Source organism: Prionailurus viverrinus, chromosome B3 (genome assembly GCF_022837055.1).
Source record: "Prionailurus viverrinus isolate Anna chromosome B3, UM_Priviv_1.0, whole genome shotgun sequence".
Taxonomy (NCBI): Eukaryota; Metazoa; Chordata; class Mammalia; order Carnivora; family Felidae; genus Prionailurus; species Prionailurus viverrinus.
Genome location: NC_062566.1, coordinates 130468871 through 130484152, shown reverse-complemented (window position 1 = coordinate 130484152; position 15282 = coordinate 130468871). Strand labels below are relative to the sequence as shown.

Genomic DNA, 15282 nt, shown 5'->3' with positions numbered 1-15282 from the left:
TGTTTTTGGAAAATCATTTTTGAAATAACTTGAGCATGTGAATCTACTTTTTCAGTTGTAAATTTAATGAACTTTAAATACAGATTAGGTATTTGCGATGAAAATTTGCCTTCCAAGTCGACATTTACACCATGAGTAAGCCACACCTCGCATCTTGAACTTAGTTCGGAAAAAAAAGGTAAAATGTCATTAATTTCGTATGAGTATTTTGAAGAGACTGCATTCAATAAAACACATTAAAATAAATTTCAGCAGTTTCTTTGTACTTTTTCAAAAAGCGGCTGCTGTAAAATTTTAAATTACAAGGGTTTCATTTTATTTCTAGTGGACAGCAATGACCTAGACGGCCTGGCAAATAGGAAAAGCCCTCCAAACGGCGGCTTTTACTATCACGAGCGTAAGAATTTGGAACGAGAATCTGATTCCTTTGTGAAGATTAGCAGTGTTGAACATCTAACGTTGGGAGTTACTCATCCCGATTACATTGTATCGTATCCGTATCTGGTTTCGTAAACCCTTCACGATTTTTTTTTTTCTTGGCAACATGGAGGACTAGAAAAGAACAGTTCTGATGAAGACTAAAGGAATGGCGGGAGTAGTGGGAATGTAAGGGGAGGTTTTAGACATGTCACTTCGGGTCTGGCGCCAGCCGTCCCGTTTCTGGATTAGCCACACCAGTGCGTGCCCCATGGCGGCTCCCAAGACCTGCGACTGAGCTTGCCGTGCAAACCTGCGGCCTTTCCCGGAAGCTTTTCAGCTTCTCCCCAAAGGAGAAACGCCTGGACTCCGCGAGGCTCCGGCGCCTCCCGGACCCTGCGCTCCGGGAGCCGAGGCAGGGAGAGGACACTCGCGGAGGCGGACACGCCGCGACGGGGCCCCGGGGCGACGCGGCCCGGCGCCTGCCTGCAGGCCAGGCAGGGACAGCAGCTGCCGGACGGTGAGCCACCGGGGAAGGCGGCCGCACTCGGAGCCCGAGACGCCAGGCGCGAGGCGGGCACACAGCGGGCAGGCGCGCCGAGGCCGGAGGCGAGTTCCACGCCCCTTTCGAATCCCCGAGCGGGGCTGATGACGAACACAGGGCGCGACGGCGCACACACCGCCCCGCGCTCGCACGACGGTGCGTGCAGGGAGCGCGAGGGAGCCCCGGGCCGTCACCGGCGCGACCAGCGTTCCGCCTCCTCCGCTCCCTGCGCTCCCGCCACCTCGGCAACTCGGCGCCCGCCTCCCGCCTCCGTCCGCGGCCTCCGCCGCAGCGAGGCTCCCGGCCTCGCTCCTGTCTCTTTAAATGGTGGGGCCAACGGGCCGCCCCTGCAGCTGCTGCCTGGGTGGCCCCGCGCGCCGCTATTGAGGGGCGAACCAAGATGGCGGCGGCTTTGGCTTCGTGAGGAAGACGGAAGAGGCGGTGGCAGCGGCGAAGGGAAAGGGACTTCCAGGAGCCAGGAGCGCTCGTGCGCTTCGGGGCTCTCGCAGTCTCCCGCGCAGTGGTAGCAGTTGCAGCAGGAGCAGGCACCCCTCGGCTGGGGACATCTGAAGCAGGGGAGCGGAGCGGAGCCACTGGCTGCGGTGGCAGGGCCAGGTATAAGGAAGGAAAACATGGCGGCGGCGGCCTGAGGAGGCGGCGGCGGCGCGGGAAGCGGCTTCGCGGAGATCATGGCGGAGGCGGGAGCAGGGCAGTGACCGGCGCCTCGAGTTCCTACCGCATCGGGGCGGGAGGCTGCGAAGCGCTGCGCGCCCCTGTCGGGGCGGCCGGGCTCGCCGGGCCTGGACAATAGCGCCGAGGAGTCGGAGGCGAGGAAAGGCCGGGGCCCAGAGCTCGGGCCCGGGAGCGGGCCATGCGGGCGGCCCCGCGGCCCCGCAGCGGCCAGCGGCGGCAGTGAGGCTCGGGCGTCCTCCGCTTGCGGGCGTCCTCCTGCCTTGGCTCCCGCCTGTCCCGGCCCCCCTTCCTGGGCGACGCCAGCGGGGCCTCTGCCCCGGCCCCCGGGCGGCACGATGACCGACACCCGGCGGCGGGTGAAGGTTTACACGCTCAACGAGGACCGGCAGTGGGACGACCGGGGCACCGGGCATGTTTCGTCGGGCTACGTGGAACGGCTGAAGGGCATGTCCCTGCTTGTCAGGGCCGAGAGCGATGGTAAGTGAAGCCCTTTGCGGCGGGACCCTTGCTTCCCCTCCCTCACCCCACCCCGGCCCTGGGCCGCCTCCCTGGTTGGTTGGGGCTAAGGCGAGAACGGAGGGGGCGACTGGGGCTGGGGGCGGCTGCCGCCCTCGGGGAGGACGGGCCACCAGCACCGCAGTCCTCCCGGAGCTAGCTGCACGGGGAGCGCTCGAAATGTGTTTTTCCTCCCAGCGCTTGGTAGCACTTGCGGGGACGAGGGGAGCCCAGCACGCTTGAACTGTGCTGCCCGGGCGTGTGGAGAGGTCGGGGGCCTAAGATCGGGAGCCCGGACTGTGCTTTTGCACTAGAGTGACCTTGAGAAAGGCACTGATTAATCCGATCTTCTGCCTTAGTTCACTCATCTGTAAAGCAGGCGTGAAACTTTCTCGGAGCGAAGAAAGTTCTTAGGTGTTTCAGTCTTTGGAGAACGTTTTGCTGTGCCTCCCCTTTTTTTTTTTTTTTAACTTTTTCTGCTACAGTTTTTTGATCGTGTTGCACGTTGGCAACACTGGTTCATGAATCTGGCAACTCTGCATTCGGCAGAGAAAATGCTGCTTTGCCGTGAGAAGATCGATTTGTGTTCCCCCAGTGTTGTCTTTTCCACCAATACAGATTTTTGTGTATTGTTTGTGTAAACTCCTTGTAAGCTTGGGATAATTTTATACGAGCTGTTTTTGTTTGTTTTTGATTGCTTAAATGTATATTCATTATTTGGTTCAATTAACAGGTGGGGAGAAATTGGCCAGTAACTTTAAAACCTTTGGAATCTGCCTTAGTGCCTGTGCTTCACATGTTTTGAAATAGCCCTGCAGGTTCAAAGACCCAGTTGTTTGAAAATAAGTGTTTCACATTTTTCAAGACGTACTTTATTTAGGGATTGCCACTTCTCTCTGTGGCATAGCTTGGGTTTCACTTAAAATGTTCACGTCAGGTGAAAGTGTTTTCAAATTGTTTCTCCCGAATTTGAAAACTTGTCTTGTTACATTAGTCTATGATTTCACTCTAGCTATTTGTTTATTAGGATTGTAGTTGTTCTGTATCAGAATTCTTACAAACTCGTTTCAAGGAATTTTAATTGGACTTTCAACCCTGAACTGCCCATTCCATGAAAAACAAACAAGACTCACCCTTCTGTAATTGAACACTCAAGGGACATCGATTTTCAATTTGGTTTGAAAAATTGTAATTTGGAGTTATATTGGCCACAGGTTATCTTTATAAGGCTACCCAGAATAGCCTAATTGGAGAGATTATTTCCTTTGGGAGGGATTTAAAGGATTTTGAATACACTGGGAATATTTTTCTGAGGCCTCTTATTTGCCTCTTAAAAATACAAGTTTGAATGTGTTAGCATGCTTTTGTGTGAGTATCACATAGTCACCACTACTCTAACATCTCCTTTGCGTGTTTGGAAAACTTTTTACATAATGAGTTGAAAGAATGGGCTTTGTAGGTTCAGTTAGCTTCCAAATGAAACTGTGGGTAGATTCGAGGTCAATTCTTTGAAATCTCATAACTTAAAATAACATGTTTAACATTCACATCATGTATTTAATTGGACTCATTATGCAGAGTGTTTTGTTTAAAGTATGAAGTGTTATGTTTTAATGTCCTACTATCCTAGGGAATCCTCCTGTTCTAATGTACTGATGTAGGGATCTGGTTGTTTCCCCATTTTTATTTTTACCTCTGGAAATAGCCCCTAAACTCCCTTCCTCCCTTTGGAAAGTTTGGAACTCTGCAATAAAACAGGTTGAATGGCAAAAACAAAATGGTTTTAATTTTTATCCATTAGTTTTATTATTTTTATTTATTGATAGAGAAAAGGCTGAACTAAATACAACTGATGTGCCTCTGTTAAATTTAAGATAAAGGAAAACTAAATCCAAAGAGTGGGTTTAGAAAATTCCAGCACACTTATGGAATAATGTCGTAAATAATCTCTAGTTTGGGGGCACCTGGGTGGCTCAGTCAGTTAAGCATCCCACTCTTGATTTCGGCTCAGGTCATGATGTCACAGTTTGTGGGATCGAGCCTTGCACCAGGCTTTGCACTGATAGTGCTGAGCCTGTTTGGGATTCTCTCTCCCTCTCTGCCCTCCCCAACTTGCGTGTGCTCTATCTCAAAAATAAATAAATATTAAAAAAAACAATTTAAATAATCCCTAGTTTGGTTAATGTTTTTTCTAATAGGAAAACTCCAAATAGGATTCAAAGTAAAAATTTATTGAGTACCTGCTATGTGCCAGAGACTGTTTACTTGTGTCATCTGGTGTAGGTACTATTATTAGCTATATTTTGCAGATGGGGAAACTGAGGCTCAGACAGCTAGCCTATGGCTTGAGACTGTTATTATTTAATTATCATTAACTGTTTATAGTGTGTTTTAAATTCCCATTATTGCTGTCTACTTGCATTTGCTGCTTTATACTTACAGACTCAAAGCTTATTTCAGAGAACATAAAAAAAAATTTTAGCCTAAAGATATTTAAAATTATAGTTTATCTTCATGCCAGATGGAAGTTTTTATATGGACTGCTAATTTGGGTCATCCATTATTGTGTGCTTCTCCCATTCTCCATTATAGGATAATTGAGAATCTCTGTATTTATTGTGGTGAACAAAATGGAAAGTATTTCCGATTTTCCATAAAATGAGCCTTTTATCTTGTTAGAGGCCTTTATACACTACACCGAAAATCAGGAAGGCCACTTCTGAATGGAAGTACCTGAATGGCCTCTCTGTTGACAGGGTGCATCTTTGTGTGTAAGTATGTGCCTTTCCCCTCTGAACTGAGTGGCTTGGCAAATCTGTAGTCCACCTTGCCTTGGAGGAAGGGATGTCCTGCAAGCTATCGAGCCCATTTTTTTAGGGGTTCCTTATTCATTATTTCATACTGGTAAAATACTTTGTACGAACACAACCCTTTCTTTGATGAAGATAGATTACTTCATTTCTCAGGTACCTGCAAAATTCCATCTAACAATAAAAATTACTTGGTATTGTGGTTTTTTTTTTCTTCTTTCAACTTCTGCTGTACCTGTTAAGTTGCTTGAAGTGAAGGATAATAATGTCATCCCTTACCTTGCCCTCTCAGTTTATTATTTCAGATCATTCTAACGTCTTATTGTGTCTTTTATCACTTCCATCTTCCAATTTTAGAATTGATAAAAGAATTTGGAATTTCTCCACACAGTGAAGGATGTCTTTTTTACATAAACTCATATCCATGTTCTTTTTTTTCTGGATTACTTGCCAAGCATCAAGAATAGTGTTCTTGGGGCGCCTGGGTGGCGCAGTCGGTTAAGCGTCCGACTTCAGCCAGGTCACGATCTCGCGGTCCGTGAGTTCGAGCCCCGCATCAGGCTCTGGGCTGATGGCTCGGAGCCCGGAGCCTGTTTCCGATTCTGTGTCTCCCTCTGTCTCTGCCCCTCCCCCGTTCATGCTCTGTCTCTCTCTGTCCCCCCAAAAATAAATAAACGTTGAAAAAAAAAAAAAGAATAGTGTTCTTACATTTGGTTTTTACCTTAAGTTATATTAAGTAATTTTTACATTTCAAAATAGTTTCCCCTATTGTCTGACTTACCTATTTCAGAGTTTAGAAGGTTAAATTTTCAGTATTACTTGGGGCATGAAGAAAATGAGACGGGGAAGTGTTTTTGTCGAGGCAGAACTGCTACTGTGGCGAAAACTAGAATCCTGTACGTCTGCCTCTTGCAGAACGTGGTAGTAGGTAGTGGCTCACCCCCACTATAATTAGAAAAGGAGGTCAAAACACTTTAGGTGGAAAGCCTGTTTTGTTTTGTTTGGGCTGTTGTGGTGATTTGAACAGAGATAGTAACAGCATTTTTTTTTTTCTCTCATAAATTAGTAAGTAGTATAGAATCTTGTGTACAGTTGGCATTCCAGATTTAGCTGCTAAGGAGAGCTCGGTATCAGTAGTGGGAGAAAGATTTCACTTTGAAAAGTCCATTTAAAGCCCCCTGTTTTTTTTTTTTTTTCTTATGTAGACCTACTTTTGTAGAAAATCAGTAGGCCTAGGGTGAGCAAACCCTTATTTATCATCTGTTGTGGGTGGTACCTTCGACAGTTTGAAGTCCATCAGCTAAGTCGGGTATAGGTGATCCGGGCTGGAGTGTAGTGAAAGTTTGACATAGGCGTGGAACCTCTTAATGTAATGCCACCATTTTTTCCCCCAGGCTTCATTTCAGTTTTTAAACGCTGTGTGTAACTTGAGCCACAAAATCAGGAGAGAGGGACTTGGAACACAGAATTGCTGTAGGTTTAAAGTGTATGCTGCTGTCCTATCCAGATGATATTTTGGACTTGAAATAACTCATTTTTGATGGTGTTTTATTTCCTCTAATGAAGCACAGTACTTAAGCTCCTGCCCTTAGTTTTGAGCATTAAGGACAGTATACCAGAGATGAGTAGATGTTAAACTGCTTACCGTGGAGTGACAGCTGGACCTGTTCATTCTGAAATCTTTAATTTATCCAAATCTAAACTGTTTCTTTTCTTTTTTAATTTTTTTTTAATGTTTATTTATTTTTGAGAGAGACAGAGACAGAATGCGAGGTAGTTAGGGGCAGAGAGAGGGAGACACAGAAACCGAAGCAGGCTCCAGGCTCTGAGCTGTCAGCACAGAGCCCAACGCAGGGCTCAAACTCAAAAGCTGTGAGATCATGACCTGAGCCAAAGTTGGACACTCAACCGACTGAGCCACCCAGGCGCCCCTAAACTGTTTAACAACCTGAACTTGATTCGTTGGTTGATACTGAAAATAGAACCATAAAAGTTATAGAAACTGTAACATCTCATTTCTCCAGTGAAAGGAAATGCTATCTTCTAATCAAGTGAACTTTCTAGCTAAATAACACTGTATCAGAAGATTAAAAATCTTAACAGTTTTCTTGGAGTGTTTTCTAAGTATTATTTGCTACAGTATTTTTCTTAAGCAATATAAACCTGTTGATTAATCTTTCATTGTAATATGTTTCTGGATCATTTTTATTACTAATTTTTCTGCTATTCAGCAGCACAGTGATGCCAGTGAAATGATAGTTTGACCATGCTTTAAAAAAAACAAGTACTGAGTGCTGGTTATGTAGTAGATGCTGGGGTTGGCACTTGAAATTTTTGGTTAATACAACAACCCTAGGGATATCATTTTTTCTAACCATAAGTCTTGCTCTAGTGACTCTTTGATTAAATAGTTTAGTTCTGTGGTCTTTTTTTCCTTCACTCAGCCAGAAATCTAGATTTTTTTTTTAATGTAAAGTCTTTGCATTTTAAAACATTTTCATGAATTCAGTGTATGAATGTGTGTTAGACTGCAGCCCAAACAGGCTGTCTGCTGGCTGGATCCAGGCGGCAGGCACTAGTTGTAGGTTCTCTGATTCAGACACTTTTGGAATGATGCTTCACTGGTGTGCTACCAACTACTTCTCATCCCACTCCCTGGAGGTATTTGTTTTGATCGAGGTGTGTTGGGAATTGGCAGCAGGATACAAGAATAGATTCAAGGATACATTTCATTTTACAGGAGGAACAAAGATGTCATGAAGCAGGGAGGTAAAGTTTTTAATGACCTCAAATCATCTATACTCATTGTTGTACTAAATGTTTTATTGTCCATCATTCTTGCTTATCTATGTTTGACAACTTCTACTTACAGTTGTCTTGGTGATGTTCTGAGTGGCATTTTCCCTCCTATACCATTGTTCCCCTGTTTCCTGAGTGTACAGACCTCCTTTTTGTCTATATATTTAGGGCATCTATGTTAAGATACACAGATCTGTCATCTAAAAGCATAGTAAATCTTTGTATATGTTTAATTCCTGCGAGTATACTGTTGCTGGCATAGAGTAGCATTTCTATAACTTTCTTCCCCAGGAGATCTTTATACTGTTAGAACTTGGGATCCCCCAAAACTTTTGTTTTATGTGGGTTGTATCTACTGATATTTGCCATATTAGAATTTAAAACGAAGACTTTAAAAAGCTTTTCTTAAGTCAGAATTTAGTGAGAAGAGTGTCCCTTGTTTCGTAGTTTTACAAATCTCTTTAGTGTCTGGTTTAATTTCTTAACCTGCTTCTGCATTCAATCTTTTGCAATATCAGTGTCAACACTGAGAAAAATAAGGGTGAAAAAGGTAAATAATATTTTAGTCATATTATGAAAATAGTTTTGATTTTCCAGACTCCTTGAGGTCCCCCACTTTGAGGACAGCTGGCATAGAGATTGTTTCTAGGTTTTTACCATTACGGATGCTGCTAGTGACCCATTTGTTCGTATACTTGGCACTGTGTGAACATGTAGGCTAATTTCCAGAACTGTTAGACCAAAGAGTAGTATGTGTTTAAAAGTCTCTTAGATACAGATAAAATGACCCTCCCCAAAAGTTGTGCTGGTTGTCAGTCTTGGTATTAGTAAAAAAAAAATTATTTTATTTTATTTTTTTTAAGAAGTCTGTGTGCAAATATGGACTCGTAGGCCTATCAGAGCTTCTTTGACATAGACTCCGACAAGCATTTGCTGTGTAGGAATACACTTTAGCTCACCTGAGGGTGTTTGATTTTGCTACTGGTCTGAATGATAGATTCTGCAGTGACAAATTGAATTCCATGTATTGATGCATTCCTTTTAGTTTGATCATGGTCTTGATTTTTCTTTGTGTCCAGTATATCCTTGCCAACTGGCTTTTCTCAAGTCTTTGATATTGGGGTTTGCTGTGTAGGCTTGTCTTTCTCTAGGCTGTGTGAGAGTGTCTTTGTCAGACGAGGAGGAGGTGTCATGGAGAGGGTGAGAGTGAATTCTTGGGGATAAGGCATCTTTTATTGGAGAGGATGGGTATGTTTCTCAAATGAAGTTTGGGTGGGGACTCTTGTGCATATGTGCTTCAGTTATTAAGCTAACATTGGACCTACCTGGTATCAAAAGCATGTGTTCTCCTTAATGAGAACCAACTCTACCTCCTGCAATGTTGCTTGAGGTCTGCTGCTACGGATCATCTTCCTCATTTCTCCCCTGTTGTCTCTGCTACCATGATAAATGCCTCTCACCTACAGTTGAACTCTATATCCCCAGCCATACCCATATATTACTAGGATGAAATGGCTATTCCGGGTACTGTAGCTATAGCAACTGAGACAAGTAAACTTGGGAGAAAGGATTGTGTTAATGCGTATTAACACTCAACTGGTTCTTTTTCAGTTAATTGGAGAAGTGCTCATAACTTGATCTAGTAGAAACTAAGAGATAGGGGAAGGGAACCTACCTAATAGATAGCCTAGATATAAAACTAGAAATATGTCTTTGTTATTATCTTAGCCCCCAAACTAAAAGGCAGTTTCCATGCTTCACCCTCTGCAGCCTACTTACTGCTTTCTTAGGGAGCATGGTATTTGGGGACCAGAGCTGGACTTCCTAAGGTGGTATATTAGGTCAAAGCCATGGGATGTGACTGAAAATGTGTTTCTTTTTTTTTTTTTAATTTTTTTTTCAACGTTTATTTATTTTTGGGACAGAGAGAGACAGAGCATGAACCGGGGAGGGGCAGAGAGAGAGGGAGACACAGAATCGGAAACAGGCTCCAGGCTCTGAGCCATCAGCCCAGAGCCTGACGCGGGGCTCGAACTCCCGGACCGCGAGATCGTGACCTGGCTGAAGTCGGACGCTTAACCGACTGCGCCACCCAGGCGCCCTGAAAATGTGTTTCAGAAGATACTTCCCTTTAATATCTTGAGCGGCCCAGAAAAAAAGAAAAACTTGCCAACATCAGAAGCTTCTAGTTATGTGCTTATTCTTGCTTTAGCTAGGGCTTTTGGAGGGAACACTTGAATTTGTGGTTTTTCCTTTCTAATTACCCTTAACCCTGTAATTTTATGGAGAGAGAGTTTTGAAGCAAATGCAAAAGGAGTTGGTACCTGAAAAATAATAGTTGTACCACTACCACTTTTTGTTCTTAGAGCGGCCAGGTCAAGTGTGTGTTTTTCTTCCTTCCTTCCTTCCTTCCTTCCTTCCTTCCTTCCTTCCTCCCTCCCTCCCTCCCTTCCTTCCTTCCTTCCTTCCTCTCTCTTTTTCTTTCTTTCTTTTTATTGAAGTATAGTTGACACACTGTTACAGGTGTGGTTTTCGAAAGCACAATTTGAAGTGATAACTCCACCCCTCTGTTTACCCCTACTCTTGAACTTTTTAAAAAACTTTTCAAGTGTAATACATCAAAAAGGCACATAGATCATAAGTATTCCGCCTGATGAATTTTTGCAAAATAACCAGCACTCTGGAAGCCTGTCCCTTCTCAGTCACTATCTCCACCTGTGTATGAACACCACAGGTTAATTTTTGCTAGTCTTTAAATTTTATGTAAATAGAATTATATGGTAGATATTTATAAGATTCACATATTTGGTTCACTCATTAACACTGCTATGTGGTATTCTACCAAATGAGTATTTACACTTTTTCAAAAACGTTGTTCACATGCCATATAATTCACCCATTCAGAGTGTATAATTCAGTATTTTTCAGTATATTCACAGTATTATGCAACCATCACCACAATCTAATTTTAGAATATTTTGTCCTCTCTGAAAGAAATCGTGTAACCATTAGAAGTCACTACCTATTCACTCCCCTTTCCTCCCCAGCCCTAAACAATCACTAACCTACACCTCTTTCTCTGATTTGTACACTCTGTACATTTCATATAAATACAGTCATAGAATATAGGCCTTTATGATTGGCTTCTTTCACTTGTAATGTTTTCAGGTTTTATCCATGTTATGGCGTTTTTTGGGGTTTTTTTTTGTTTTGTTTTTTGTTTTTGTATAGCTGAATAGTATTTATGCATTAGTTTTTGGACATTTGGATTGTTTCCACTTTTTTGCTGTTATGAAAAAGTGCTGCTAAGAAACTACATGTACACATATTTGTGTGACCATACATATGTTTTCGTTTCTCTTGGGTATATACCTAGGAGTGGAATTGCTGGTAACTCTAGCAATTGAGGAACTGCCAAACTGTTTTACAAACTGGATGCCTTTTTACATACCTCAAGCAAAATGTATGAGGGATCCAATTTCTCCACATGGTTGGCAACACTGTCTTTGATTATAGGCATCCTAGCAGGTGTTAAATGGTCTTATTTGTGGTTTTTATTTGCATCTCTTTAATGACTAATGATGTTGAGTATCTTTTCTTATGTTCATGGTCCGTTTGTATATCTTTGGAGAAATGTCAGTTCAGATTTATTGACCAAAATTGGGTTGTCTTTTTATTATTTAAGTTGTCAGAGTTCTGTATAAAAATCCCTTAATCAGATATATGATTTCAATTATTTTTCCCCACTCTATGGGTTGTCTTTTCACATTCTTGATGGTGTTATTTGTAGCACAGATTTTGATTTTGATCCTATCCAATTATCATTGATCAATGATGTCCAATTTTTTCTTTTGGGTAGATCATGCTTTTATTGCAGCTTAACTTGTTGGGTTTTTTTTTGTTTTGTTTTGTTTTGGTTTTTTTTGGTTCATTTATTTTGAGAGAGAGTCCACATGAAAGTAGGGGAGGGGCAGAGAGAGAGAGAATCCCAAGCAGTTCCTGTATCGTCAGCAGAGCTTGACATGGGGCTCAAGCCCACGAACCATGAAATCAAGACCTGAGCTAAATTTGGACACTTAAATGACTGAGCCACTGGCGCCCCTGTGCAGTTTAACATTTATTCATTCATTCATTTAAACGTTTATTTTGAAAGAGAGAGAGACACAGAATCCAAAGTAGGCTCTGAGTCAGCACAGAGCCCGATGCGGGACTTGAACTCATGGACCGCGAGATCATGACCTGAGCCAAAAAGTCAGACGCTTAACCAACAGTACCACCCAGGCGCCCCTAATTTTAAAGAGGCATTACTTATTTTGGTTGTAAGACACAAGACCTCTTGGATCTTTAATCCAGTTTCAGTCTGTTATTTATGTAGTTTTTTGAAGATGGATTGTTTTTGAGGATGTGATAGGTATTTCAGGTAGGTTTTGGGAATGTATTTTCTGCTAGAAACCACGTTTTGAGTATAATTGTATGCCACAACTCATCTATAAAAAGTCAAGTTTGATCCATAATGTACCTGAATACTCTGATTTCACTGGGAAACGACAGATTGCAATTTCTGTTCTAGTATTTACAGGAAACAGTGGAGGAATATTTACAAAGATAGTTGAAGGCTTTTAATAATGTTGACTCTAGATATTCATGTCCTTGCTGCTTTTTCGTGTTATGAATGCAACACTAGAAACTTCTAATTACAAAATTTAAAAGTCCAATAATTGTGCATAAAGAAAATTGAAGCACAGGGAAATTTATCAAAGTTTATTTTTTTTTAATTTTCTTTTTTTTTTATTTCTTATGAAATTTATTGACAAATTGGTTTCCATACAACACCCAGTGCTCATCCCAAAAGGTGCCCTCCTCAGTATCCATCACCTACCCTCTCCTCCCTCCCACCCCCCATCAACCCTCAGTTTGTTCTCAGTTTTTAACTGTCAAAGTTTATTTTTTAAGGGGAGTCTGGGTGGCTCAGTCGGTTAAGTGTCTGGAGCCTACTTCGGATTCAGTGTGTCCCTGTCTCTCTGCCCCTCCCCTACTCATTTTCTCTCTCTCTCTCTCTCTCTCTCTCTCTCTCTCTCTCTCTCTCTCTCAAAAATAAATAAACATTTTTTTTTTTAAGTTTACTTCTGAGATAGAGTGTGCAGAGAGCAGGGGACAAAGGGAGAGAGAAAGAATCCTCAACAGGCAGCACAGAGCCCGACGTGGGGCTCGAACCCACGAACCGTGAGATCATTACCTGAGCTGAAGTCAGACACTCAACCGACTGAGCCACCCAGGCGCCCCAACAAAGTACTAGTTATTTCCTGAATATCGCAAGTCTTATGATATGGCCAGGGGGGAAAAATACAGAAATGTGCAAATTAAAATTAGTTTACTATCAGAAAACAATTGATTATTTGAAGATGGAGAAGTGTGGCAATTCTGGAACAGAAGTAAGAGACTTTCTGAAGGTGAAGCATAATGTGGGGATGTACTGGGGAAATGGATCGTATCCAGGTCCTGATGTGTTTCAGAGATTTAAACCCAGGTCATCCTGCTACGTGCTGTGCCATGTCACTACTCTGTGCTGCCCGTAAGGTGTTAGATTTCTTTTACCACCCATTCCTCACTCTTCAGATAATTGTGTTCTTCTTGTTAAAAGTAAACGTAATATATCAAGTATTTGTTGGGTTACAAGTTTTATTATATTTAAAATTGTTTTTAAAACACTGTTTCCTTAACTGAAGTTACATTTGTATCGAGTGTTCAGGAAAGGAAATGTGTGTGTATGTGATGGAATGTAATTGTGCTGCTTTGCAATCACATAATGGAATGTTTTGTTTTGTTTTTCTTTTGTTTCCCAGGTTCTCTGCTTTTAGAGTCCAAAATAAATCCTAACACCGCATATCAGAAACAACAGGTAAAAATGTGAAGATGTTATGTTTTACCTTGTATGTTATCCTCTCAGTTTGGTGATTAAATGAAAATTTACCATTGATTACTTGCAATGAGAAATTCAAAACAGGTTACAACATACTTTCCTAGCCTAATTCTAAAATGTGATTTTAACCAATCTCTGTATAAAGCAATCATTTTATTTTAAATTAAAAAAAATACTTCAAGTTAAACTTAGTTTATATTTCAGATATTCTAGCAACTAAGATTTAATTCTCAAAAGTTAAAACTAAAACAGTATAGTTTTCTGGTTTCTCCCTAAAGAAAAAAGTGGCTACTGATATAATCAGCTATTAACACAACGAAATGGTAGAAACTGCTTTCTTTGCTGTTGTAGATGCTAGTGCAGAAGGGATATTTCTGTCCCTATACACCAATCCAGTGTAGGTAAGAGTCTGATTTCTTACATAGCCTGAATAGGACCTTATGGTAATATAACAGTGATGCAGTTTGTTAAGACAACTTTTAGTTTCAGTATGCTCTTTCTTGTATCCTTCAGAGAGCAAGTGATACCTGAAAGTAAATCTTTCTCTATTTGGTACCTAGTAGCACTGTCATCAAAGGGTATTTATTCAGAACACACACACACACCCACCCACCCACCCACTGAGTGCCGTACAAAGCCAGTAAAAGCAGTATCAGTCCCCGCATTACCCTGAAGGTATAGATATAAAATAATTTAGACTAAAGGCTATTACCAATGCATTCATATGTGTATATTACTTTATAAACATATTAATCTATAAATAAATTGTAAAGTGCTTTGCTTCATCACTGACCATTAAAATACTACTAGAGGAAAGTTAGTGTTGGCTTTACTTTGCATATTAGATCCCTAAAGATTGTGACTTGGTTGAGGTCACACAGAGAGTATATGGGAAAGCTGATATTAACTCCTAAATCTGTTTAGTGGTGATGTATTTGTCCAACAAACATTTGGTACAATTGAAATATTTTCTTGATAGTCTAATGTTCTGCTAACACCGTTGCATTTAGTGATCTTAAGAAAACCATTAAGAACCATTAAGATTGGTTGATTGGAGTGGCTGGAGACTAGAGTATTTGCCATTGCTATTCTATCCCTAAATACATAAATTAGTGTTTTGAGGTTTTAGTTGAAGAGTAAAAGTCATCTGAAGAAAAAGGAAAGATCAAGTCTATTTTGAGGATGAATGAAGAGCTCCGTATGTCTTAACCTATAGGTTAATGTTGGATGATAAACAAGATGATTTTAGGCTCTTTAAGGAAAACAGAAGAGCAATTCCTAAAAATTTTCAAACTTCTAAATTTGTCAAATGGACAGTTAAGAGCATATGTCTAACTGTGCACTGATATTTTTTTGAAGGTTATTTCTGTATTTTTATTTAACTTTATTTTTTATTTTTTAAAATTTACATCCAAATTAGTACATAGTGAAGCAATGATTTCAGTAGATTCCTTAATGCCCCTTACCCATTTAGCCCATCCCCCCTCCCACAGCCCCTCCAGCAACCCTCAGTTTGTTCTCCATATTTATGAGTCTCTTGTTTTGTCCTGTTTTGTCTCTTAAAGTCCTCATATGAGTGAAGTCATATGATTTTTGTCTTTCTC

At 41.6% G+C, this 15282-nt stretch overlaps 1 protein-coding gene across 2 annotated transcripts in view; it reads left to right on the top strand.

The window, feature by feature from the left end:
* The first annotated feature begins 1347 nt into the window (after positions 1–1347).
* PPP4R3A (protein phosphatase 4 regulatory subunit 3A) overlaps positions 1348–15282 on the top strand; it is a 38359-nt gene continuing 24424 nt past the window's right edge. For both annotated transcript variants that reach the window (XM_047862161.1, XM_047862160.1), the window contains exons 1-2: positions 1348–2131; positions 13602–13657. In XM_047862161.1, coding sequence (XP_047718117.1) covers positions 1990–2131; positions 13602–13657 — 198 coding nt within the window. In that variant the 5' untranslated portion in view covers positions 1348–1989. The remainder of the gene's footprint in view (positions 2132–13601; positions 13658–15282) is intronic.